General features: G+C 38.4%; 1 protein-coding gene across 2 annotated transcripts; it reads left to right on the forward strand.

Annotated features, from left to right (window-relative positions):
• Positions 1-3,291: 3,291 nt before the first annotated feature.
• Positions 3,292-20,423, forward strand: LOC121628349 (zinc finger protein 516-like). Of its 2 annotated transcripts, XM_041967375.1 has the most exons (6): positions 3,292-3,541; positions 8,948-9,084; positions 13,162-14,693; positions 15,064-16,338; positions 16,579-16,643; positions 18,291-20,423. In XM_041967375.1, exons 3-6 carry the CDS (start codon positions 13,364-13,366, stop codon positions 18,339-18,341), a joined length of 2,721 nt encoding a protein of 906 aa, XP_041823309.1. In that variant the 5' UTR covers positions 3,292-3,541; positions 8,948-9,084; positions 13,162-13,363; the 3' UTR covers positions 18,342-20,423. The 2 variants fall into 2 exon arrangements, with proteins under 2 accessions (XP_041823309.1, XP_041823307.1); XM_041967373.1 differs by lacking the exon at positions 8,948-9,084.
• Positions 20,424-25,475: the final 5,052 nt, after the last annotated feature.

Below are 25,475 nucleotides of genomic sequence, written 5' to 3' on the forward strand. Positions count from 1 at the left end.
TTTTTTTGTAGCTGTTTAGGCCACTTTCAGGGACATTAAGCTACAATTTAGAGGTGAATTTTGTAACTTTGTTTTTCAGATATGATTTTCCACAATAGGGCAAAATTTTACCAAAACAGGAATATGTTTTAATTCTCATTTATTCAAGGAAAGGAAGTTGTATAACACATTTCATGTATAGGACAAGTATAGGCTATACAGATATATTAAAAGCATTACGGTGGGGTGCAGAAGCACTGAAAAGTACATTAAAAACTAACTTTAAAAATGCAAGAAATAAAAGTTCCAATGTGAGGAATTAACAGTTGTTTTGATAAAAGGCAGCAGCAAATAAAAAAGCCTTTAGTCTTGATGAATAATGAGTTAATGAGTTTCAGCAGACCTGCCATTTTCTGGGAGTTTGTTCTACATCTGAGGAGCATAAAAACTGAACGCTGCCTCTTCATGTTTAGCTCTGACTCTGGGAACAGAAACTAGACTCAACAGTGAGGAACTGAGGGATCTGGTTGGTTCATGATGAACCAGGAGATCCGGAATATATTTTGGCCCTAAACCATTCAGTGCTTTGTAAACTAACAGCAGGATTATGAAGTAAATTCTTTGACAAACAGGAGGCCAGCATAAAGATCTGAGGACTGGAGTTATATGATCCACTTTCTTGAAGTATAACTTTTTTTTACCCAGTTCTGTTGCACTGGCTCCTGTCTCCAGTCATCCATAATGGCTAAGAAAAGGTAAAAATAAATTCCACAACAAACTTAAAATAAGGTGTGAACACCCTAATTGTGATTCTAATGGTATGTGAGCTGATTTACCCAGTTTAAAACATAACCATGACAGGAACCATTAACACTAACCACATATGGATTTTGCCATATTGGCACAAAAAAAAAAAAAAAAAAAAGAGAAAAGCAACACCATTTGTCCTGATAATACCAAACCACATACCAAACAAACTCCATACACAGTGTTAATAATGCAAGCTTCTTCAGTAAGCTTATGGAAGTTGCAAATTCTGCTTCAGATTCTAGCTCTTAAATGCCCCAAAACTGCCTCTAATGAAAGAAGAAACATCAGTATTCACTCCTGTTTGACTATCTTGCTATTCTTGCAGTTTCGTCAATGGTATTGGCAAAGTTAATGCCTGCCATTGTTGTAATTGCTTTGCTTGTTGATAAGTAGTTTTAATTCATGTCTCTGATCTGTTCGCTGTTAGTTTATTTGCTTCTGCCAGCACCGACTACTGCTTCGTCTTTTTCTATTGTCTCCGGGGCAGACTAGAAACCACTGTGAAATTTAATCCCCATCTAGTGGCAGAAAGTGGTATTACAAAAAAAAAAAAAAAAAAAAAAAAAAAAAAAAAAAAAAAAAAAAAACCTAAATTTTGCAGTTGCCTATCTCAGTTGTGTAGTAAATTACATTTTTAAAAAATCAAATAAGTGATTGCAAATAACTATCCAAAATCAAATGTCACAGAACTGTCCAGTTCCTTTGGATTTTGTCATTGTAAAAATGCCAATTTAAAATTGAAATCAGCCATTTTCTTCTAGGATTAATGAAGTATTTGTAATTTAATTTAATTTAATTTAATTTGTTATCACTGTGTAAATTACAAATTAATTTGAAAAAGATATTTAGTCTATAAGAATACAAAGCTGAAAGCAATGTACTTCAAGACCGCAGTCCTTTATATTATATTCTGACAGACATAAAATACAGCTGTGGGCTACTACAAAACAGTGGACACATGATGCTACTGGGCCATGTTTAAAGGATAGCTCTGACGCAAGGATGTCTCATTTTGTTGTATTGCCTCTAATCCTCTCTCCTTGTGTCTCCTCCTTGGCTCCTGCACTTGCATTTCAACCTGGAGAGACACTACAATGCAGTGACAAAAAGATTCAGAAATGAGAACCATGGGCCAATTACATTAGTTTTATAAGGTGCACCATTTAAAAACTAAAACCAAAAACATATACAAAGAAGAAGAAGAAGAAAAACTAAAGAAAATGATGAAAGGATCCTGCATTTTTATCACAGGAACCTTTCTCATTAGGGGTCTGGGTATAGGGGTTAGAGGGGTGGGGTGGTTATGCTCTAAATTATAAATCACCCACAACTTGTAGAAATCTGTAGGCTAACATTTAAGCATGTTTCAGGCTCAATTTACTTCTTTTACCCTGTATTCTATACTTGGATAAAAACTATAGAAAACCCACTGGAAAAATATTTGTGTAGCTCCTTGAAAAAGGCCCTTGCCTGTTTAAATTTGGGGTACTTTTTCTGGAATTGCATATGAAAGTGTACTTAATTAAGTCTATATTATGTGAAGTATTATGAGTTATTTGTAACAGCAAAGCACAAAATCCATTAGATTAGAACACTTATTATTTTCCATCCTGTCTTGTTGAGGTGCCCATGTCACATGTGGTTTTAAGAACTTTATTGTTGTAGTTTTTAAGCACATCATGTGGGCTATTTTTATTTTTTTTCTACTATATTTACATGAAGCCTGCTTGCCAGAATGGAAACTTAGTGGTACACTTTCACAAGGCCTTAGGAGGAGAAAAGATTAACCCAGCTATGTTTCATAGTAAAATATGTAAACATAATGAATAATTAGCATCATAGATATTTGTTTTGAGACAGACTTAATAAATTGGGAACATATTCTTTTGAAACTGTGCTTCACTCATGCTTGGGTGCTGGCATCCCTGGCTTCCTGGGGCTCTTGCTCCATGGCTATTAGGGCTCTGGCTGTGGCCTTCCTCTGCTGTTTCATTGGTTGGTGTGTGGTTATTTCTGCAGTGGGCTGCCTACTTTCTATGCTCCATGGTAGCTGGGTGCCCCCTTGTCTGCTTCTGATCCTGGGAGGGTGGTTACATTTGCATGATTGCACTCATCATTAAACACAACGCATTCTTTTTATATATATATATAGGTAACGAGGGGGTTTTCTGAGCCTGATTCAGAAAGCTTCTTTCTCTATTGGAGTAAAACCTGTTCATTTTTAAGATTTTCTTAATTCTTTTGCTTACTTCTTATAGGAGGGTTTCTGGTTAAACTTCTCCAAATTGATTAAACTGGAGTCCATAATGTTGTTTACTTTCTTCTGTGTATCACTGCCCCAAAATGTCTAAACTTTGTCGATCTAAGATAACTGCTTGCGCGCGCCCACCCTTCACCTCTCAGTCCAGCAGCAGTGAACGGGACAGAGCCGCGCGCACGCAGAGATCACTCGCGCTGCTTGTTATTAACGTTAATAACGTTATCTCTCGCGTCACTCCTGTCCCCAGCTACGACGGCTGCTGCTGCCGCGAGGAGCAGGAGGACGGGAGTGCGGTTCAGGTACACCACTGTGATTGAAATACACGGAAGTTTTTGGTGCTACTTGGGGGAGAAAGAGATGAAAACGCCACCGAAAGACAGCGCGCTGATTTGTCGACAAGTGTTGGTCTGCTGAACGAAGCTCGCCATTGTTTTATCTGTGATGGGATTCCTTCAGGAGCAACCTGCCGCCTAACGTTTACCCCCCCTTAAGGTAAGGAGTGAAGCTAAAGGACGATTAACTAACAAAAGATGGTGTGTGGGACAGGAGAGGGATGCTGTGGTGGTTCAGGCAGTTTGCAAAGCGGCGCTGCTCTGTTTTAGAGTTTGTGTAAAGGCGAAAGTTAACTATAACATCCCGTTCGGTTTGTTTGCAACTAATATGGATGTCAGTTATCTGTGCAACACTCGGCCAAGTCTTGTGTTCTCCAAGCGACTGGCACGAATGTCCCACAGATGGGACTTCACACGGTATTGTTATTAGACCATTATCATTATCTTAACTGTGGGTCGGCACAGCTGTAAAGCAGCTATCAGCCAACACGTTCAGCACACTCAAACTTGTGGTAGGTGAGTGCAAACGGGGCAGACAACAAGGCTGCCATTGTACCGGATCAGCGGCGGATTAACGGAATTCCTTTTCTCTGCACTATCTGAATGGACTCCAGCCTCTCTGGCTGCCTCTGTGGATTTAACATCTTCATTTTGCAGAAACTGTAAACTTGAGGCAGGCATCAAAACACTGAAAGATGTCAAACTGACCTGTTGTAAACATGTGGATGGACGATTGCTGGACGCCGAACTGCTGCATTATCATACATAATGATGATACCTGACAATTAATGTTACAATTTATTTGTGTAGATCCAACTTACAACTAAAATGATGACAAGCTACTTTAAAAAAATAAAATAAACAAGTTAAGTACAATTAATCTGGAATCAGCCAAATTCAATCCAATTATTATACAGTTGCAATAGAAACCAATCTTTCTTAACTTACTTTGCTCCTTTCACAGTTAATTACAAATTTAGTCTTTTAGAAGAATCAAACAGTAGTGGCTGTTCCCCACAGCCTTATATTAAATTTTTAATGAAGACCACAACTAAGTGATGTTCACCCTCCTTATAATCAATAATACAATTTATGAGTATGTTTTCACCATTTATTTAATTGACTAACTGTTTCATCTTTATGTTGCTAGGCTTTAGGCTGGGCTGCATTGACTTAATGAGCACGGGGGGGGGGGGGGGGGGGGGGGGCAACCAGGTCTTTTGGGTGTTTTGTTTGTCTGCCCTACTGTTAAAAAGCTCTTGACTCATACTCACAAGCAGTGTTAGCATTTTAGGATCAAGAGTATTATGTAGGCTGCAAAAACTCCAATTACATCCCACAGACATCCAGACATGATATTACTTGTGGTCCTTTATGATCTAGTCTTCACTGGCAATAAACAAATAGGCCCAGATTTTCTATTTCTTAGTCCTCCACCCCTCCCTCCCCCTTCCATACACTTGCACATCATGCACAACATGCACCATCCCCAGCTCTCCCCTCCTCCCCTCGAGTATGTGGCCAACCAACATGTGGGGAGGTAATCCCAGCTATTAGGGTAATCTCCTCAGCATTACGATCAATAGGGGAGGGTGTGCGACACAACTACTAGACAAGAGTAGTGGGGGGACAAAATTTGTGCTAAAGAAAAATGATTTAATCATCTAGATTAGGTCAGGAGACAGGGGTCTGGACAGGAGCTTGTTGCTGGAAGGGGGATGGGTGCAGACAGAGCAGACAGGAGGATGTGAGGGGTAAGGCCATCTCTACTTTGAGCAGCTCCCTTGTGTGACAAATAGACTGAAACACATTGGATTTTGCCAGCTTAACTAAAAGAAAACAAACAAAAAAAAAATGCAGCTACATAATAGGAAAAACAACAAATAGGCTACACTGAGAGAGTAGTTAGTAAGAAACTACAAGGTGGACTCTATCAAGTGTATATTTAAGTATTTGTGTTTTGAAAGATCTGATATGAGTCACACTGGAAACAGCCCTAAGAATAGTACATGAGCCAAGCAGGTCAGTACCTTTGAACTTCTGTTCTTTTCAATTTACTGCTAAGCAGCAAAATATAACATATGCTGTGTGTGTGTGTGTGTGGTGGGAGGGGTCAGCTGTTGCTTATCAAACAAGATCTGCAGTGGTGCTGTTTAACATACGTTTGACTCTGAAACATCTTCACATTTTCAGTTCTCCCTAGCTTAATCATTTATGGAACATAAAACCATTGTATATGTTGCTGCACACATGTCAGCACAGACTCAAAAACCTCCCAGATATGCTCCAGGTACTAGATCAGAAAGACACCTACATCCTCATAACAAAAAACCTACCAATCAAACTGAAACGAGAGCATAACTGCACTGTTCACAGGGCAGAAAAGGAAGATTGCAAAACATGGCAGTCTGCCTTCAAAACAGTGTGTACATTTTCTTGCTGAGTGTGCATCCTCTGTTCTGATGTGATAACCTAAAAGCACACCATACAGATGGACCTCATGCTGGATTCAGAGGAATGTTATCACATGCTAACTGCCTTTACCTGTTGTATCAGACTGCATTAGGTGTGTTGTCTAAGCTATCAAGGGATCATTGTCAGTAAATACAAAATGCAAAATGTGTAAATAAATTGACACAAGAAAAATTTTCTTACAAAACATAAAAAAAAAAATCTTAAACAGTTTCAAGATAGAGCTGAAAGGTTTAGTAGATTAGCAGACTAAAAAAAAAACAAATAACAATTGCGATGATTGATATATCAGCACACAGTTAACAGGAAACACAAAAACATTTCTTGCTTTGGCTTTTTTATATAAATGTTTACTTATTAATTCTTTATCTTGCTGTCATTTCCAGCCATTAAGACAATAAGCTCTATGAAATAGACCAGTGTGAGGTTCATGTTAACCATTCAGCTTTGCAAACAGCAGGGTGCATCAAAATTGTTGTAACAGTGCCAGGTGAAATGGGCACTTTGGTGGCACATAAGGCTATTTTGCACCTCCCGGACCTACCTTTGTAACCTGTTGCATGCTGCAGAAGTGGCACATTTGCAAAACAGGGACAGCTGCACAAATTGCACCAAGTTGTACAAAAGTTTGATGATGAAGACTACCGTAAATCCAGTGCACTTCAAGCAGCGGCATGAATGTTTTTTGCACTTTTATCAATGTTGCAATTTCTTGCCCTGCCAAGCTGTTGCATACAAGTTAAAGTTGACCATTTTTCTGATGCTTTGGTATACTTGCAACAGAGCAGCCCTTTCCCACTAAGCTTCAAAAGCACTTTACCTGCTGCAGAGATTGAAATTTCCAGGATCAATAGCTGTCATGAAAAGCATTGTTAAAACACAGTGACTACTTTTAACCTTAGTTACATAGACAAGATAGATAATGAGATTCCTGTACAAACTGTCCATGCAATGAAAGAAAGAACTAAAAGAGCCATGTTGAACTTAGTGATTGAGTCCAACTTATAGGAATGAAAATTAGAGATCTGAAATTGGTTGTGACTTTAAAAAGGAAGAATTGGCCAACAAATTGAAATAGTTAGGAAAGAAACAAGACTGTAAACTATTTCTGGAGATTTTAATGAGGAAATTTGTAATTTAATCTGTAAAGACAATGACTTTGTTGTAGTTATGGGTTAAATCAAAGTCAAGATTTAGCAAAAAACACATTTGAAAAAAAAAAACAAAAACAAAACAAACATACTTAGTTTTAAGAAGTACTTAATCACCATAATTGATTATTTAAATACAACTTGTTTATACTGACAAGTAGAGATGGTTCTGGTAAATCTTGGTATGATGTAAAGAAGCATTCCTCACAAAGCCAAAAGTCCACTTTTCATTGTTAGCATCTTCTCCAATGAAACAAAATACTGGTCTAAGGAAGTATATCATATGTGGAGAACATGTCCAGCTTGTGAATTAAATGGGTTCCTGAAAAAAAAGGAACTTGCCCTTTAAGTCTCCAGTGGAGGAGCTGGAGTTCAAACACTGGCAAACTGTCCAGATGGAAGATGGGAGGGATGAGTAAGGCGTTCTCAGATCCCTTCTGTTTGGTTTCATTGAGACAGAGGGAGATGAGATTGGATGGATCCAAGGGAATCAGGTTACTATCAGCCCATTCTGCTCCAAAGAAGCGGTGGTGTAAAAGATGCAGTACCCCTTTGGGAAACCTAATCCAAACCCTCCTGCCAGCTGTCATTCTTTTGCTCCTGGGTAAAATCGCTAAGCAGCTATCACCTTACCCTTCTTCAACCCCTACTTTAATCACAAGAGGAAATAGAAAATTGTGCATATGTTGTTCTTACAAATAAACCTCTACTTTTCAGCCTGAGAGTTAACATGGAATAGTTCAATTTAACAAAGAGAGCAAAAGCAAAGCTCATTTAAACTTATTAAAAGTGTCAGCTGTATAAATGAGATTGCTCAAGTTTGGATTTGGTCAAAATCAATATCAGTGTTATCTAAACCACACGCAGACATGTTTAAACACTCAGGTCTTGAACATACAGGAGGGAGATATTTATCTTAGATAACTGAGGTAAACAAAAGCAGCATGAAGTATAGCAAGTTCTGCTCTGTGGCTGAGTCATGTTCAAGTGTGCAAGGATGAACTCAAAGTTAAGTTTAACCAAAACTGACTCATCAGTCGTAAAATAAATTATATTAATAAATGATATTAAATATAAATATTAAATTAAATATATTAAACCAGATATAAATCATGCCCCCAAATATCATTTTCCACATTAGATCACCTTAACAAAGTGATTTTATTATCAAGAGGAAAGAAAAATCTGATGTTTATTAATTTCCATCCGTGATTTAATAATTCAGACAAAATGCTAAAATCTTCTCATATTCGGTTTTATTGTTAGTCTTTACTGCCTTTTACAGTAAACCACATGTCTTTATGTTTTGGAGTGTTGGGCTGAGAAAACACTTGTTTTAATTATGCGTTTGGTTTTTTATGGTGGCTAAGTCACATATCAAGCACTTGTTTGGAAAAAAAAAGTTATCCATATTCCTAGAAATGAATGGTATATGTACAGAAGGTGCAATATTAAGTTGACCTGTATAGGCAGTGTTGGGACAGATGAGATGAGATACTGACATCTTTGATAAAGAAACCTTCATTACCAGTGCTGCAGATGTTGCCTTTTCTGCCATGATCTCAACAACAAATGCTCATGCTCATCATTGTCTCACTATTAGTTATTTACATAATGTAAATCCAGAAGTTCTGTATGGTCTGAGTTTGGTGTGGTACCTCCAGTGAAATCCACTGGAAGAATACACAGACTAATATGTCAACATTTACACAGACAATGGAGCTGATTACATATTTCCATTTGTAGATAAATAAAGAATTATTTTCTTTCTCCTTAAAATAATTTATTAATCTACAGAAAAAAAAAACAACTAAATCAGAGTGTCAGTTTTTTTCTTTTTTTTTAATTTTTTGAAGTAAAATAAGTTCAATATTGTTCACACTGTAACATGCATTGTGTACATTTTAATCTCTTAATCTATTGGATTTCTTTCACATTACCAGCTTGACCTATATTTAAGTGAGACCAAAATCAGTCTCTCAAAATTTCCTCCTCGGATTGGAGGACAGATGATGTGAGGAAAACCGACGCAGTAAAAAGACACAAACCAGAGTGATAGAGACACATAAAGGGAGACGGGGTGAGTCTGAGTTGACCTTGCCATGATAATCTAATCCCTGTCGAGAGTGCTTTTTTTAGAGAGCAAGTTAATGCCAGCAGATTATACTCCAGTGTCTCCCACACTAGCCAATCCACTGTGAAAAGAGAGTGGGTTCACAGTGGATCCTCAAATCTATGTGAAAATAATCTAAGATATGTCTTCTCCTAACCTTTATCTTTCCGTTTACAATGGCATTAGATGGTCTCTAATGTCTGTAGTAGGCCATGTATGAGCTTTTGTTAACAGGTAAAATCTCAACCGTGAATCTTTCTGCTCTTCTCTTTGTCTTGTCATGGATGCTTAATGCACTAAGCGCATCCATGATAAAAAAGCCACTCATCGAGCAGCTCATCTCATGCAGTGAAGAGTAATCCCTATATATGTTGTGTAACAGAGTGGAGAGTTGACCAAGGAGGGGGATGGGCTCAAATGTGCGCAAGTTTGTCTGTGCTTGTGACTATTGAGCTCGTGGCTGTCTAATCTTTTAGGTACATTAGGCTAGTCACCCACGGTAAGAGTACAATGTTGCTTCACTGTGTTTTCCATGCAGTTAAGTCACTCTAGGAATGATGTAATTCTTTAACACCATCAGTTTCTGGGCTGGAAACCAGGCTGCAATCAGATAGGAAGCTTTGTGCCAGCTCCAACATGGTTGTTCTGTGATAACCAGGATATCCTTAGGCTTTAAGGCTGCATTCAGGTCATGTTGACAGAAAAGACTAAATGTTTTGTCGTTGATTTTTTAATCCATGTAGACTATAGATATCAAAGGTCTGATTTAAATATTTCTATAGACTTATTCTAAGAATATGAATCTTTGATTTTATTTATATCAAACATCAAGTAAAAGACTAAGCATTAAGTGGCTTACAACAAGTTTATAAGCCATTTATAGTTCTCTTGTCATCTGGGACTCTGTGGAAGGAGAACCTTCGCAGTGTGACATGTGATGTTGAGCACGCTCTCCTGTGTTGGACAGTCATTAAACGTGTCATCCCATGTAGGCACCTGGGAGTCTGTGTTTGCACCATTACACCTGGAAGGAGTCATCTTAAACTGCATCAGCAGTGAATCAGCAGCGAATACAGTTTCTGCACACTTGCAAAAAAAAAAAAAAACATAAATATGGAGAGGTATTTATTTTTCTCCTTTACAGGAGTGTCATTTTACACAGGTGTTCATTGTGGCAGACTGTTTTAATACAGCAAAAGATTTCTGGTGAGTTGGTGGAAAATGAAGGCTGCTTATTGGTTCTTTTGGTGATGGTGGCATGAGAGATTTTTTTAGTAAAGCTGTGCCTGAGAGAACGTTAAGACTCTGTACCAGAATCTGACAAGCTTATTTGCTTGCTTTCAATCTGTAGTTGTTTGTAAAAAAAACAAACCCAAAACAGCATTTTCCTTAATTCACAAGTATGGACTAAAAGCGGCTTTTTAAAAACACCTACAGAAAGACTACATTTAAAGCAAAGAAAACACCCTCAGTTTGTGTGGTAGTTTTGTTTAATGCCTCAGTTGTGTTTGTAGTTGGTGGAAACAGACAGGATTATTGGACACAAAACCGTAGATGCGAGGTGAGGCTTAGTGAGTGACTATGGCTTTGAACACTAGCATAAGGACGGTCACATGCTATCTCCAGTCAGGGGTATGTTGGCACAGGCTTGTGGATGTGAATATTTGGATGACTTCAGCACATACACACACATGCACACACTGATGCAGACACATAAGCATGCACACAGTCATGGGGTATAAAGCAAACATTTTTACATCTCTTACTAGTTTGTAACGGCAGATACTAATAAAAAAGTGGATTTTCATTCATCCAAAAAACACAAATTTAGTATTTGAGGTATTTAGCTGCATGATGTGGTTGATGAGAGATACTATTTCCAGTCCACAGCAACCGGGCTCATGAGCAATGCACAAACATACGACATGCCGGCAGTGGATATTTTTGCATGAGCGTGTGCACACATCACAGCACACAGGCTCTCAGCATCCGTGCCCTGACCATAGGGAGTTTGTGCTGAGCTGGTTGGGACGTCAGGATGAATCAATGTGAGGACAGCTGACTGGACATGGCTATTCAACTGCCAAAGAAAAGAGAGAGGAAAAAGGGAGCGAGGGACTCTAAAAGAAATGAGATGAGCCCAGGAGCAACATGTTTGGCTATCTGCATTACTTCTTTGATCCTCCAAAGAACATTGAGTGTTTATGGGATAAAAGCAGAGGAAGTGGGAAAGATAGTTGAGCACGTAGAGGATGAAGGAGTAAAAAAAGCTATAGGTCTCAAAATGATCTTAAATTGGATATATAAGCAAATAGGCAGCTTCCACAAAGACACAAGCTCACACTGTAGAGGCAGCTAACTCTGCATTGATGGCCTGTTTATACCCATCTGTTGCCCTCAGTCCCTGACTTTATCCCCATTGTGTTAAGTCATTACATTCGCCTTAACCTTAACCCCTTAATTGCCACCCTCCAGTTTCTCCTGCATATCCTCCCCCTCTCGGAGACAGTGTGCCACATTGCCCATGTACTAATCTGATAGCGTCTGCCTACAAAAACACCTGCCATATCCAGAAACACCCCCTAAACTCCTCCATATTCGGGATACAACACCCATTCCAGTGTGAGCGGATCAGCACACATGACTGCAAGAAGGGAGGCATGCACATAGACAGATGCGCATGTGGATGCAGATACAGATAATTAGACAGACAGCCTTATTCTCTAAAAACCCTACCAGTCAGACTGTTTTCTTAGACTTTATGCATTTGCACATCTATTTTTTTTTCCCCCTCATATTCAGGAACTGACAACACAAACAAGAGTTGTCTTTTGTCCCGCCTCTGTGCCCAGACATGTATTCGAAGACAGTGACGTGTAGACCTAGGCCTCTTTGGTTCAACAATAAATCTGTCGACCCCCTAATGAGGGCTGGAAGGCCAGACATGAGGCGATGTGACAGTTCTGGTGCGGCCGACACAATAGCAGGTTTTTCTTTTGACTGCCTGGCTGGCTATATTCCACAGAGTACGTTCTTTTACCACAACAGCTTAACAAATTCGCTTCAGCAACATGTTTGAACATGCCTGTGCCATGTGCTATTTTTCATGTGGAATACAATAACTGATGTTGGGCTCTTGAGTGATTATCTTCAGGTTTTTAACAGAAGTTTTAGAGCTAAAAGGGCTTCTTATTTTGAAGTAATCTTTCTGGCGACTGCACTTTGCCTTCCAGTTTCCCTACATATTAGAAATAACGTCTAAAATATTAAGGTTAACATACATTGTCAAGCACAAAATCACTGCTTTCAACCATTTTTAAAAGCTAAATTTAGAGATGCACTTTTTTGCTACCACAACTATATTTGGTTAGCACTTACCCAGAATCAGAGCTCTGCATGTGCCAGTTTGTGAGTTTCTAAAATGAAGTTTGTTGATAATGGATTATTGATTGTGAGTTAGAGTGGATGGCCCCTAAGGGTTCATCCTGGCTGGCCAGGAATGAATACATCTCTTCATGCTTCAGCTCACACACTCAATTTAGGCATTGGCAACCAAAGGACTGACAGACACATGCATGTTGAGACACTGACCCGCACTCTAATATGTACAGACAGGCGTCGTTCATCCACTATGGGACAGAGGTTACTCTAAAATCCGTGTGATGCATATTGCTTCAGTAGATTTTTTTTTTTTTGTTTTTTTCTCGTTTTGTTTCAATATGTGGTAACCTCTTATGGGAGGAAGCATCACAAATGATCTTTTAATCTCAATGTTGAAAGTTATCCCGAAATCTTATGTGAATATTTAAAGACATTCAAAACAAAGTTAAAGGTGATATTTAAGGATGACCTTTGGAATATAATGTATCAAGTCTTCTGCAGTTTTCGTTTTTAAGCTGCTTATGTAGTGTGTTGATATAAAGAAATATAATCAAAACAATTTAAACCTATTCTGACCTGACCTCTTTAAATTAAAAATGGTCATTTGTGAGCTTTGACAAGTACTGAATTTACATTAATTTCTTTTTTTTTTTCTATTTCCAGGTATCCTTATGAAAACTGCGTGCAACTTCTGGATGAAGTACTCAGATCAAGCTCAGGATGGAGACTAAATTTGTGACTTTTTGACAGTTTTTGATGCCTGTTCTGAGAACTCTGATTTAAAAAAAAACAACAAAACTCTGCATTGTGGGAAGATTTACAAAACAACTAGGACTGTTGACGTGCCATTGCCTTAGAAAAAGTGATGGAGACAGAAGAGAGGGAGGATGTATCAGAAAAACATGCAGCAAGTATAAAAGTGGAGACGGAGGAAGATGTGGCATCATGCCACACCTGTGGGGTGTGTGGTCGGAGCTTTCCTCTTCTCAGCTCTCTTTCCCAGCACATGAGAAGACACACTCGGGAGAAGCCGTACAAGTGTCCCTACTGTGAGCACAGGACGGCTCAGAAGGGCAGTTTAAAAGCTCACATCCGAAGCCATAAACTGGGTCTGCTCAGTAATAACCTCAGTGACAAGGTGGTGGAAGGAGATCAAGGGCAGAAAGGTGATGCCAACACACTTCCTAAAATTGCCCCCACAACCGACAAAGTTCATGTCAATGGGAAGGTAAAGAAAAAAGGAACCAAGAAAAAAGTTAAGGGTAAAGATGGTGTTGAAGGTGGTGATGGGGCTGATACTGAGCCTATCTCCTGCACCATTTGTGGGCAAGTTTTCCCTCAGGTATTACTTCTTAAATCCCACATGAAAAGGCATCGTGGATCCCAGGATCATGGATGCCGTATCTGTGGACGTCGCTTCCGCCAAGCGTGGTTCCTCCAAAGTCATATGCGCATTCATCGGGTCAAAGCGCAGATGCGAGGCAGCAAAAGCAACGAACCGCCTGCCACAATTAATGGGGTTTCCATGGACGCAGCATCACTGACAAATGAAGAGTGCCTCTATGAGCTTTGTGCAGGATGTGGTAACTTCTTCTATGACTGCAAGACTTTGCAGATTCATGAAAAGCTACATAAACCCAACCACCCTCACACTCAGAGTCCACCACATCAAGGCACTGAGGCTTCTGAGCTGCATCTTGATAAGAAGCTGTTTTTGGAAAGTCTGAACCTCAAAAGTGTTGAATCCAAGGAAACATCTGAGAAAGATCATTTGGGGAGGCGAATTCCAGAGCTGGACCCAGTTTGTAGTTACCAAGCGTGGCAGTTAGCCACAAGAGGACGACTTGTGGAGGCCTCTGAAAAATGTCTGGGATGGGAGGAGAGACTGGCTGATGCAGAGGTTGCATACGACACAGAAAAGGGAGAGTATATACCACTGAAGCAGGAGAAGAAGAGGAAGCAGATTGACAACTCAAACTCAGGTGTCAAGAAGAAGAAGGGTGATACAGGCCTTGATCACACATCAAACACCTTGGCTCACACTAAAGGTGGAGACAAAAAGATTTGCCAGAAGGACCGTGTTCTGTTGAATGGACTTGGTCATGCATTTTATGAGGCGTTGCAGACTAAGAAGGTCAAAGATGTCCAGCCTTCATCTAAGCAGAACAAGAGTATCACGAGCCAAGAGCAGGAAGGTGAGCTAACAAACACCACACTTACAGCTTTGTCAGCATATGGACAACAGTTCGTATGTTATGTTATGGCTATGCAGATGTCTAAATTAATGTGAAATTTTAAAACTCACCTGATGAATCAAGTCTAAATTTTGTACATTGTACTGTGGAAAAGGGAGACCTCTAGTGACTTTTTAACTGAACTACAACAACTGTTATAGTACTTGTGTGGAGCGAGTCTCAAAATGCTCACCCATGAAGATTTCTAATCTGAAATGATAAATTAGGTTTAATTTAAGTGACTTAAAGCATATTTTAATGGCTCTAATTCATGTTAATAGTTAATCAGAATCTTTGTCATTCACACCATCTCCTCTTTTCTTACCTACAGATAAAAAATCCTTCTTCTGTGAGCACTGTGATTTCCACACTCCTCATGCCTCACTGCTCAGGTCTCACCTGCACACTCAGCACCTGGGTTCCTACAGCAAACCGAACACCACTGTAGACAACATTAGCAAAAGTGGTTCCAAAGCCTCAAGATACATGGACTACCTCAGAAGCAGGAGTGTTCTGCTCAGTCAACCATACTGGACTCCTTACACATATCCTCCTGGTCAGGAGTTCACAGAGGCAAGCATTAAGAAAGAAAAGTCAAACTGGAAAGAGGTAAAAGGGGAGGGACATGCTGCTGCTGAAGCTGGCAGTCTCCTCAATCTTTCTTCAATACCCATAACTGATGGAAATAGCACTGATAAATATCCAGTTAAAACAGAGGGTCTGGTGAGACATCATTGTCCATACTGCTCCCACACTACCAACTACCCAGAAGTACTGTGGATCCATCAGCGTGTTGCACACAGGGTGGATGGAAACAGCTCCATGGCACCCAAATGGGCACCCTGCATAAACAGCCTCAAGAGCTTAAAGACGGGTGCTTCTCAGTGGCGACGAACTGGACCACCGCCTTTCCTTGAAGGCAAGGACTGCCCAGCTTTACCCGCCCCAAGAACCCAGCGCACACAGCCTCCTGGTTTCACCCCCCATAGCAGCAGCAAACATCCAACCCCAAAGACCCAGTCAGGCATCCCAAAGTGCAAGTATCAATCAAAAGACACACGTTCTTCAGATGGGACACAGTTCAGTGGTAAGGTTGGCCTCCAAACTCAGAGGAAGTCTGGTGAACATAAACGAGCAGTGGAGGGTGGAAGTAAAGGCACGGGTGTCCAAAGTACTTCTTCAAACAGTTCTGTGCCCAGCAAGAGTCTCCACAATTTTCAGCCTATAAGCAGTCCCAAACTCAGAGGCAACAGAGCTGTGGTGGAGGGAAACTTTCCACAGGAAGGTTTGGGTTTTATGTTGGCAAGAAATTCGGGTGGGACGACTTCTAATGCAGCTGCAGACAGACTACAGTCCCGCAGGCAGTCACGTGACTTTTCCTCAGCTCCAAAGGGGCCTGATCTCTGGGCTGCCATGAATATGTGGGGCCTACATGGTGGCAAAACATATTTAGATCCACTCCTGTTTGCTCAGGGAAAGAGTGAATCAACAGGAGAAACACCTATGGATATTGATATTTTGAGTCTCTTGAAGAACTACAGTCCCCATGATCTGGCAGCTCTTTATCAACACTGGGGTTTTGTTGATCCCAGACTTGATCCACAAGGTAAGGAATGCACTTTGTGCTTTGATTGGTCAGAAAACTCAGGATGACTGATAAAAAAAACCAACAAAGATTTCCAAATACAACAAAGCAATGAGTTGACACACACTTTATCCCAAAAAACTTTTACTCTACGTTGTTTTTCAGCACATGTGACACATTTCATACATGTTAATGAAATCTATAAGTTTCAAAATATGATGTCTATATTAAAATGCTGCTTTAACAATTCTACTTTTACAGCAATGTTGCAGTTAAATGGAAATTTTGGAAATGAAGTCCATTCGCCATCTGAAGCTTCAAAGCAAGTATGTTTCTAATATTTTTTTCCCCATAAATTCTTGATCATCAGTTACTTGATTTTAAGTATAATTGTTAAAATGCATCCATACACTGTGTATAAATTTATACATTTTAAAAAGCAAACAAAGACAAAATAATTTTTATGGCAAATGATATTTTAAAAAAATCTGCCATGTTTGTTTTTATTCCAGTATATGGTAAACAACAAAATAATATAACAATATTAGGACTTTTATTTTCAAATTATGTTAACGTGAGCAGTCTTTTTATCTTAAGGTATTTCAAAACAACAAAAACAATAACAAGTGGTAGTGGTATTTTTTTTTATTGCAATGTGAACATGTTGCATGCAACATTGTTGCTGAGATTATAGATTGTGCTCAAATTTGAACAGATTTTACATCCATCAGAAACTTTTATTGCATCCACGACCTTTAAAACACTGAGCACTGCCCGACTGTGGCATCTTTATTTACCACTTACTATTTATATATGTATATGTATATATATATATATATATATATATATATATATATAAATATATATATATGTGTATATGTATAAACAAAACAAAGCAACAAAAAACAAGCAGGTTTTATCTTTTTTAAATTAACAACCTCAATTGCACTTATGATAACCAGTCCGGGTAACTTTGAAATCTTGAGTGTGATTAAGGTGTATAAATGCCTATATAATGCAGTGAACATCAGCATGCACTACATAGATTAATTCAGTTATTGCTTTCTACTAATATTACACAAGTTTTACATCATAATTAACCTTATTTGGGGAATTACAGGAACTTTTTTAGAGTCAAGTCTTAAATCAGGTTAAAATAACAATACATTTTTGCACCAATAAGAATGCATGTATTACACAAAACAATACAAATGTTAGAAGACCTGCCAGTCAGCTGGTAATGGAGCCGAGATTTTTTATAATTAAATCACCTATCATGCTCCAGTTATAAGAAGCTCAAATCAGTTGACTGCAGAACGGAATAGAAATCCTTCCTTCTCTTATAAGTGTCTGTACCAGCTGTGTGAGCCTGCTCTCCTGTCTGTATCTCCTCTGTGTCCGAGCACACTCTGTCATATCTGTGCAGACGTTTGTCTGCGCACGTTTTTGCGTCTGCATGCACGGCTGTCAACTCTCGCAACCTGGCTGCCTCCAACTTCTCGTAGTCTTAAGAAAGGCTGACAAGTATGAGGCGAACAAATAATAAAAAGACATTGTTGTCCCCCTTGGGGTAAAACTCACCCAGCATCTCCATATGGTGTGTCATCAGCCTGTCAGTCAGGCCTACTCTGATCCTACCAACAACTGTTCTTGCTTTCTCCTCTTTCCACCTCAAAGTTATATGTGGGCAAGTTTTCAATCTCAAGTGATTTTCAATATTGCAGTCTAAGTGAGAGAAGGATTACAAAACAGATTAAACATACAAGGACAACAGGGGTGAATAAAACAATCCTAGTTTGGAGAGGTTTTAGTCTGAGAAGCATGAATGTAAAAGATAAAGGTTTTTTCTAGTCTTTACTTTGTCCTAAATAAATTTGTTAGAAATTTGTTAAAAAATAGTTAGAAACATATATATATATATATATATATATTTTATATTTCTAACCTTTGTTCTACATGTTTACTTTCTGCAGATGAACAGCCGCTCCTCTTCATCCTCAGGGTCTCTCCATAAAGGAACGTGAAGAAACATTGTGCTCTGTTGGTCCCAGCTTGCACAACTCTAAACAAAGAACCCTGCTGTTCTTTAAAGGACCCCAGCCATGAATCCTAAAAAAAAACAGGACCTAAGTGCAGGTTAATGCCCGATATATGCAAAGCAATGTGGTGGACTATTATTTTCCAATATGGTTGTTTAATTTGGAGTGTGAGGCATGCTTTTTGTTTATGAAAGTAGATTCATTAGCTAACACATGGAGATGTGTTTCGAAATGTTCTATGGAAATGAGGCAGAATTACTGTGAGGATAATTGGAGGATTTTGTTTAAAGTGCCACAGTCCAGGTGGAAATGAACACAGAGTTCAGTTAAACAGGATATTCTCTTGGCTACGAAAAATAGATTAATCGAAACAACATAAAATACCAAAATGATGCCACTAAAACTTCGACAAATACAAGCCATGATGCATATGTGTGTTATCACCAGCTGTACATCAATGTTTTCAGTTTGTTTAGTTTCTTGTATAATATCTTGTCTTTATTTTTAGCTTTTAATTGACTTTGTGATTTAACACATTCATAATTGCAGATGAAATAGTGTCACTTCAGCCCATAATTCAGTTCAGTTATCTATAGTACTGTAAAGTATATAAAAGTATAGTCCTGGTACTGTATATAGATGGGAGGAAAGTGATGTGCAGTCACAGCTGCTTTCTTTTAAGATGTATTAAAATATTTTTTTTACATTTTTTTTTTATCTTCAGCACTTATAGCTTGCCGTCCCACTCATTTAGAGTGAGACCGATAATATTCTGTGTCCCCAAATTATAGAATGGCTGTAACTCAGCTGAGAGGATAGTTCAACTTTAAACACATCTTTTATATTTTGATACTCAAATTTTTTCTTTCTCAAAGAGAGCATTCATTACTCTACAAGCAGTCTCTGATCATATGAATTTATCCTTGAAAAACACCTCAATTTTAAGAGATTATTCTAGTACATTTCAAAGGGAAGTCATCTGTGACCCAGTTCATCTGTGATTTAGCTGTTTCCACTGAAATCGGCAATGCCAAGACCCAAGTTCAGTACCACAGCAACTCTGAGAACTGTTTCCCATCCTCGTGTTGAAGAGGTGTTGCTAGAGCCAAATTTGATGCACACGAGCTGAATTGGTCTCCTGTAATGTTGCTAGTTTATAAAAATTTGTTAGAAAAAGTGCTCTGCTTTGTAGATTGGAATAAAAAGAAATGCAGACTTTTGTGATTTATGATCAGTTATCCTGTTAACATCTGCTCTACTTTCACAATGTGCTAGTGATGTAGAAATGTAATGCTGTGATTCTTTTTTATTTGATAGAAATTGTTCTACTCACAACCTAAACCTGCCAGTTAAGCTACTGGAAAGACAGAAAAAAATATTTGTTTTTGATATTTGAGAATTCATCTCATTCTCCATTTGTTTTCACGTGTTTCTGTTTGCAGACTTATTTAGTATGTTTACATTTTAGTTCTACTTATTCAGTGTATTCAGCTTCCATAGAGAAATAGTCTATGCATTTGACAAAAAGCCATCAGCTTATGATTCTTGGGAGATCCAGAGAATACATAATTTATTACTAGAGTATTGACTTTGATCTGTGACCTTTGTGGATTTTTTTTCTTTCTTTTTTTGATAAATATTGTAAATGATAGTTTTATTTAATGGTCTGTTTTTGTTTTCTAAAAGTGGAATTTCAGGACTTGTAAGTAAATATTTGTAGTAGAAAATGTTCAGAAATGAGTTTTCCAGGGACAGTGAGGTCAGACTGCTATGCTAGTGGTAGCTCTGAACCTGTAATTTTGTTTTGCAGCAGTTGCAAACAGTTTAGCAAGAAGCTGTAGGAAACTGAGGAGGTTGTTTATATGCAAGCCTGAATTTTTATGCAATCTTTAAGCTCAGACTGGAGGTCTCACTTGTTTCAAATTTCTGACTATGTAAAAATGTTTCATAGCTGATGAAGATGTTGGTATCGAAATTTATATTTTCACCAGGTCCACACTTTGATTGTAAAATTATTCAAATAAAGTTGGTCAATGTTGATTTATATTAAATGGTTTTCACTACATCACACACCTTGCATAATCATTATTCACACATATTGATCAGTCTGCAGTGACACTGACTACTTCAGCTTTAAGAATAATTTCCCTGATATATCACGTCTTAAACTTTTAACAGCTAATTTAACAGCCGCTGAACCTCAGAACAACTAAAATGTCAAAATATAATTTTATTTCTAAGCTCATTCAGACATTTCGATGAAAAACAGTTCTGTAAACTAAAATAGAACATACCACATATTGTATTTTGAGCCTTGTTCACATAATATAAAAAAATGGAATGAGAAAAACTGTACACATTAATGTAGGATATAGTGTAAACTTTACTTCTATTTAATGATAAGAAAATTAGGTTGCTAACAAAGTAAATGTAAACATTTCAGTTGTAAATGTTAATTTAAGTGCGTCTTATAGACAATTACTGTATCTATGCTTGACCGGTATTTTAATTTTGAATCAATACAATGGCTATTGATCATTGAATCTGTGTAGATCGAGGTGTTGTTGGACCCCAAACTGATACCAATGGATTCTTGAATTTTTCTCTTTTTTTTAAACCAGAGAAATAATAATTTATATATCATAAAATAATTTAAGCATTTTAATTTTTATGAGCCCTTCACTCTACCTTTGAATGAGCACATTTTTAATTTAAATGTCTATAAACCGAAAAAGATTCAATCATTATTCATTCATTATCTATACCCGTTACGGATTGTGGGTAAACTGGGACCTATCCCAGCATTTTAACAGGTGAGAGGCAGGTATACCCTGGACAGGTCACCAGTCCATTGCAGGGCCAACACAGGGAGGGATTAGCAACCATTCACACATGCACTCACTCCTAGGGATAATTTAGAGTCATCAATTAACCTAACATGCATGTCTTTGGATGGTGGGAGGAAGCTGGAGAACCCCCACATACACAGGGAGAACATGCAAACTCCACACAGAAAAGCCACCGCCCCCCAGGTTCGAACCTCCCCCCAGGCGAGGCTCGAACCAGCGACCTTCTTGCTGTGAGGCTGCAGTGCGGTGCACTCAAAATAAATTTCTTCACATAAGCAGGACACACCAGATAAACCAGGGACTACTTTTTTTTTTATTAAACCTGACTAAAAAAAGGTTAGTGCTCTGTGTCAAAAGTCACTTTCCATTTCTTTTTGGTTTCTTAAGCATCCTAGCTTATATCAGGGATATGAAACACCAGTCCTTAAGGGTCACTATCCTGCAGGTTTAACACACCTGATTCAAGTGAAATGGATCTCCTCAACATCTTGTCAAGTTCTGCACAAGCCTGTTAATGATCAATTAAATCCAATCAGGTGTGCTGGAACAGGGAAACTTCTAAAACCTGCAGGACAGTGGTCCTCGAGGACTGGAGTTGGACATTCCTGGTCTATATAGAAACAATAATTAAAAGTACTTTCTTGAACAATGCTTGTGCACACAGTGTAGAATAAAAAAGTCTGTGTGAGTGGTTGTTTAGTTGCACATCTGATTTCAAAGAAATAGTTAAACCAGGGATAAAAAAAACACAAGAAAAAAAAAAAAAAACAGGCCTCACTGCTGCTTCAGTTTTACCTACCAGCAGGTGGCATGCAACATCAACAAATGAAGGAAAAGTTCCTGCCTTTTAGATTCCACATCTTTTGGCCATTTTACTTGTTGTCTCTCTGACTTCATATAAAATTGAACAGAATTAATCTTTTTAATCACAAACAAATTAATATGTTTGCCCTGAATTTTACTCTACATGCTGATCATGGTAAACGTAAACACAGAGCTTTGAATGATTTTTTCTCAATCATGGCATTTTCTGTAATGGTTTTATGAAGACACTTGTGTGTATTGAATTGTGGAACAAGTTTTAAATGTGTCTGGTAGATAATCACCAGTTGTTCTTAAATAAAAAAAAAATCTATATTACTGAGCTTGTACTTGACCTGAAGAAAGGCTGTACATGTGATAACTGATGTGTAGCACATTGTGGAGACGTGAGCACTTGTACGACTTGTACATTTGTGTGTTTGTGAACACACTGGTGTGCCTGTATGTCCTTGTTCCACTGTGTTTGTCAGTGAGTCATGTTATATCTTGGTGCAGTGACAGCATCAGTTTCACTGCCTGTGAGACATCAGAGATCATGTTTGTCGTGCCACCAGCAAGAGGGCTGAGAGTCGGTGCTGGCCACAGGGTCTGGGAGCAGATAATGTCAGGCAGCTCGGAGCAGGAGAAACGCAGTGGCATATGCTGTTTGACAGGGAAACGCCTGGATGTTGTCAAGCTCAGAGGGGAGATGGTTTGGTGGCTGATGGGAGTGACAGCTGTCAGGATGTGCTCAGCATGTGTGTATTTTTATACCACTGTCCTTAAGAGAACTAGTTTTACATTGGGACCTTGTAGCTGAAGTCAGTCTTTCATTCTTGCAGTTGGTCTTCATTTTGTAACAGGATTATTCAAGGTTGAATGTATGTTCAGGGGTTTGTAGAAACATTAAAAGTCTTACTTGGTATACTATATGAAAACCTCAATGTTTTTGAGATCTTCATGCAGCCATATTTACATCTAACGACAGTTTATTTGTTTCAGTCCATCACAATGTATTGCCAATTTTCAGTGTTATATTCAGAGACCCAACTGTGATAGTAATGACTAAAACGGCAGGCTAAAATACTGAGCGCTGCCTCAGAAAGGTGGACAGAAATGATAAGAAGATTTCCCAGCATTCACAGCAGGTGCTGGTAAATGTTGTTCTGTGTACCCCAATTGTTAGTGCTTGGCTGGGTTAAAGATGTGATTTTGCCCTTTCAATATACAGATCTGTATAGTTAAAAAAATAAAAATAAAATGATATATATATACATACTTAATTAACTAACTTAAAAAAAAAATCAACAAATCTAGTCCATGAAACAAACATAACTGGAAATAACTTATTACTGGGTCCATTTGCCTTAGAAGAAGGCCCTAATTTAGAATGTTGATAATGATAATTAGCTTTGGAGTTTTGTAATAAGACTAGTCCATTCTTACCAGTAATATGGACACAATTTAAAGTAATTCAAAGGGTGCACTCTACCCTGTTACTGAGAAGCAACATAAGGACAGTCTCCTCTGCCTGAAGTGTAACAGAGTACTGGGCACTAATGCACATATTTTGAACTGCGCAGAACTTCAGTTTCTAGGATTAAATAAGTGATATAGTCAACCTGATTGGATGCCAAAAAAGAATCCTTAAATGTTGGATTTCCAAGAATACACTCACACTGGAAGACTGGTTTGAAGAAATACTGAGATTTTTAATGCTGTATTGACTTAAGATTTCTCTTACATGACAATATTAAACAGTTCACTTTTGAAAGGTCATGAAAGGTGACATTGTTCTGCTGCCTAGCCGTGTACACTTTGCATATAAGTGTGTCGTGCTATGTTTTTTTGTTTTATACACACACACAACCACCCACACCCATGATAGGTATGTGACTAGCAAATTTTCACCATCAATACAACTTAAACTTCTCATTTATAGCAGTTCAGATTAATGCTGCATTAAGGATTTTTACACCAATACACTTACCTCTGATAGGTATTTACATTGATTTACAATTTCCACAACCAGTGAACAACCATGTTTCACTAGCAGTGAGCAGCCAGTGAACAAACAATTATTGACTGTAGGTATGGATTACCTCAGAAATATGGACAGTCCTCAGTGGAGAAAAATAAAGTATCAAAGAAAAAGAAAATCTCTGTTAGTAAACTGGAGAAAAAAAATTGTTAAACAGATAAAACTGTTGTAAGTTTGGAGTTGGAGTTATTTTAGAAATTTTGGCCTTCTTCTGTTTTTGAATAGCAGCTAGCTTAGCTTGCCAGTTAGCCCCCTCCACTGCTCCAAACTAAGAGTGCTGTAACAGCCGTCTACACCAAGCAACACCCTGAGTACTCATAACTTATTCATGAAACACCATTTAAAGATTAGACCAGGGGTGGCGAACCAGTTCAGCATAAAGAACCAATTAAAACCCAACATTAGCTGCATAGAGCCACACAACAACTGGATTCCTACACATCACCAGTGATTTACAGATTAGTAACACTAACACCTTGCTTGCTTAAACAGTTCTTTTTCTTGCCTTAGTGTGACAACTGACAGTCTTTGTTTTTTTAAACAACTGCTTAAAGGTCTGGTTTGTTCTCTGTTGTGGCTACTCGAAGCAACTCCTTAACGTGTGTCTGTAAGAACAGAGCAATGTTTTGGCTAATCTTGTTTAAGTGTAGAAAAAACTGATTCACAGACATATGTTGACTCAAACATAAGCAGTCTGTTTTACATTTCAGTCTTTCATCCTCACAACGTTCAATCATCTCCAACTGAGAGGCTTCCTCTGTCACCGAGGGGACCTTTAAACAGTCTGACTCTGCAGTACACGGGTTGATGAGAAATGTGATCTGGGTTTAGTTTTTGTTTCAGGTAACAGAACCTTTTCTCAAAACTTTGCTGCAGACTTTCCGTCAGTGTTGCTTAGCTTGCTGTTCTCCCCTCTAATACTGAAGCGACTGCTCCACTTGCCTATGACGAGGATGGGAAATGTGTCAGGTCTAGAAAAGAGTTTAAGTTTGTTGACAAATGTGAAAACATTTGCACCAGGTCAGAGAGCATTTTAAACTTTCATCGCAGATCTAAATTGAGTGTCCACCAGAAACCCCAAATCTGAATATATTCCACTGGTGGTCATGCGGCTCAGGATAGTCCTTCTTTTTTTCCCTCAAGAAACAATGATATTGAGTTCAAAAGTTCAAAACAACAATAAACTGTGTTATATCTTGAAAGCCATCTGACAGAACAGTGGAGACTCACTGGGAAGGTCTTCATCAACATTAGCAGTTAAACTGTGGAATTGTTTATGATTCAGAGCATGAGTGCGAATAAAATCCACAAATTCAACCACAGGCTTCATTATGTGCTCCATATTTAGCTTCTTAGATAAAAGATGATCTTTTTTTGATTTTGAGGTTTGCCACCCCTGGATTAGACTATCCCTTGAGTACTAAAACT

The sequence above is a fragment of the Melanotaenia boesemani genome, chromosome 17 (genome assembly GCF_017639745.1).
Source record: "Melanotaenia boesemani isolate fMelBoe1 chromosome 17, fMelBoe1.pri, whole genome shotgun sequence".
NCBI classification, from domain to species: domain Eukaryota; kingdom Metazoa; phylum Chordata; class Actinopteri; order Atheriniformes; family Melanotaeniidae; genus Melanotaenia; species Melanotaenia boesemani.

What these genes read in the sequence shown, in the direction of transcription:
- LOC121628349 (XM_041967375.1), top strand. Translation starts at nt 13,364, where the DNA reads ATGGAGACAGAAGAGAGGGAGGATGTATCAGAAAAACATGCAGCAAGT. An exon ending in CACGAGCCAAGAGCAGGAAG is followed by an intron (nt 14,694 to 15,063) that starts GTGAGCTAACAA and finishes TCTTACCTACAG; the next exon opens with ATAAAAAATCCTTCTTCTGT. An exon ending in TCCCAGACTTGATCCACAAG is followed by an intron (nt 16,339 to 16,578) that starts GTAAGGAATGCA and finishes CTACTTTTACAG; the next exon opens with CAATGTTGCAGTTAAATGGA.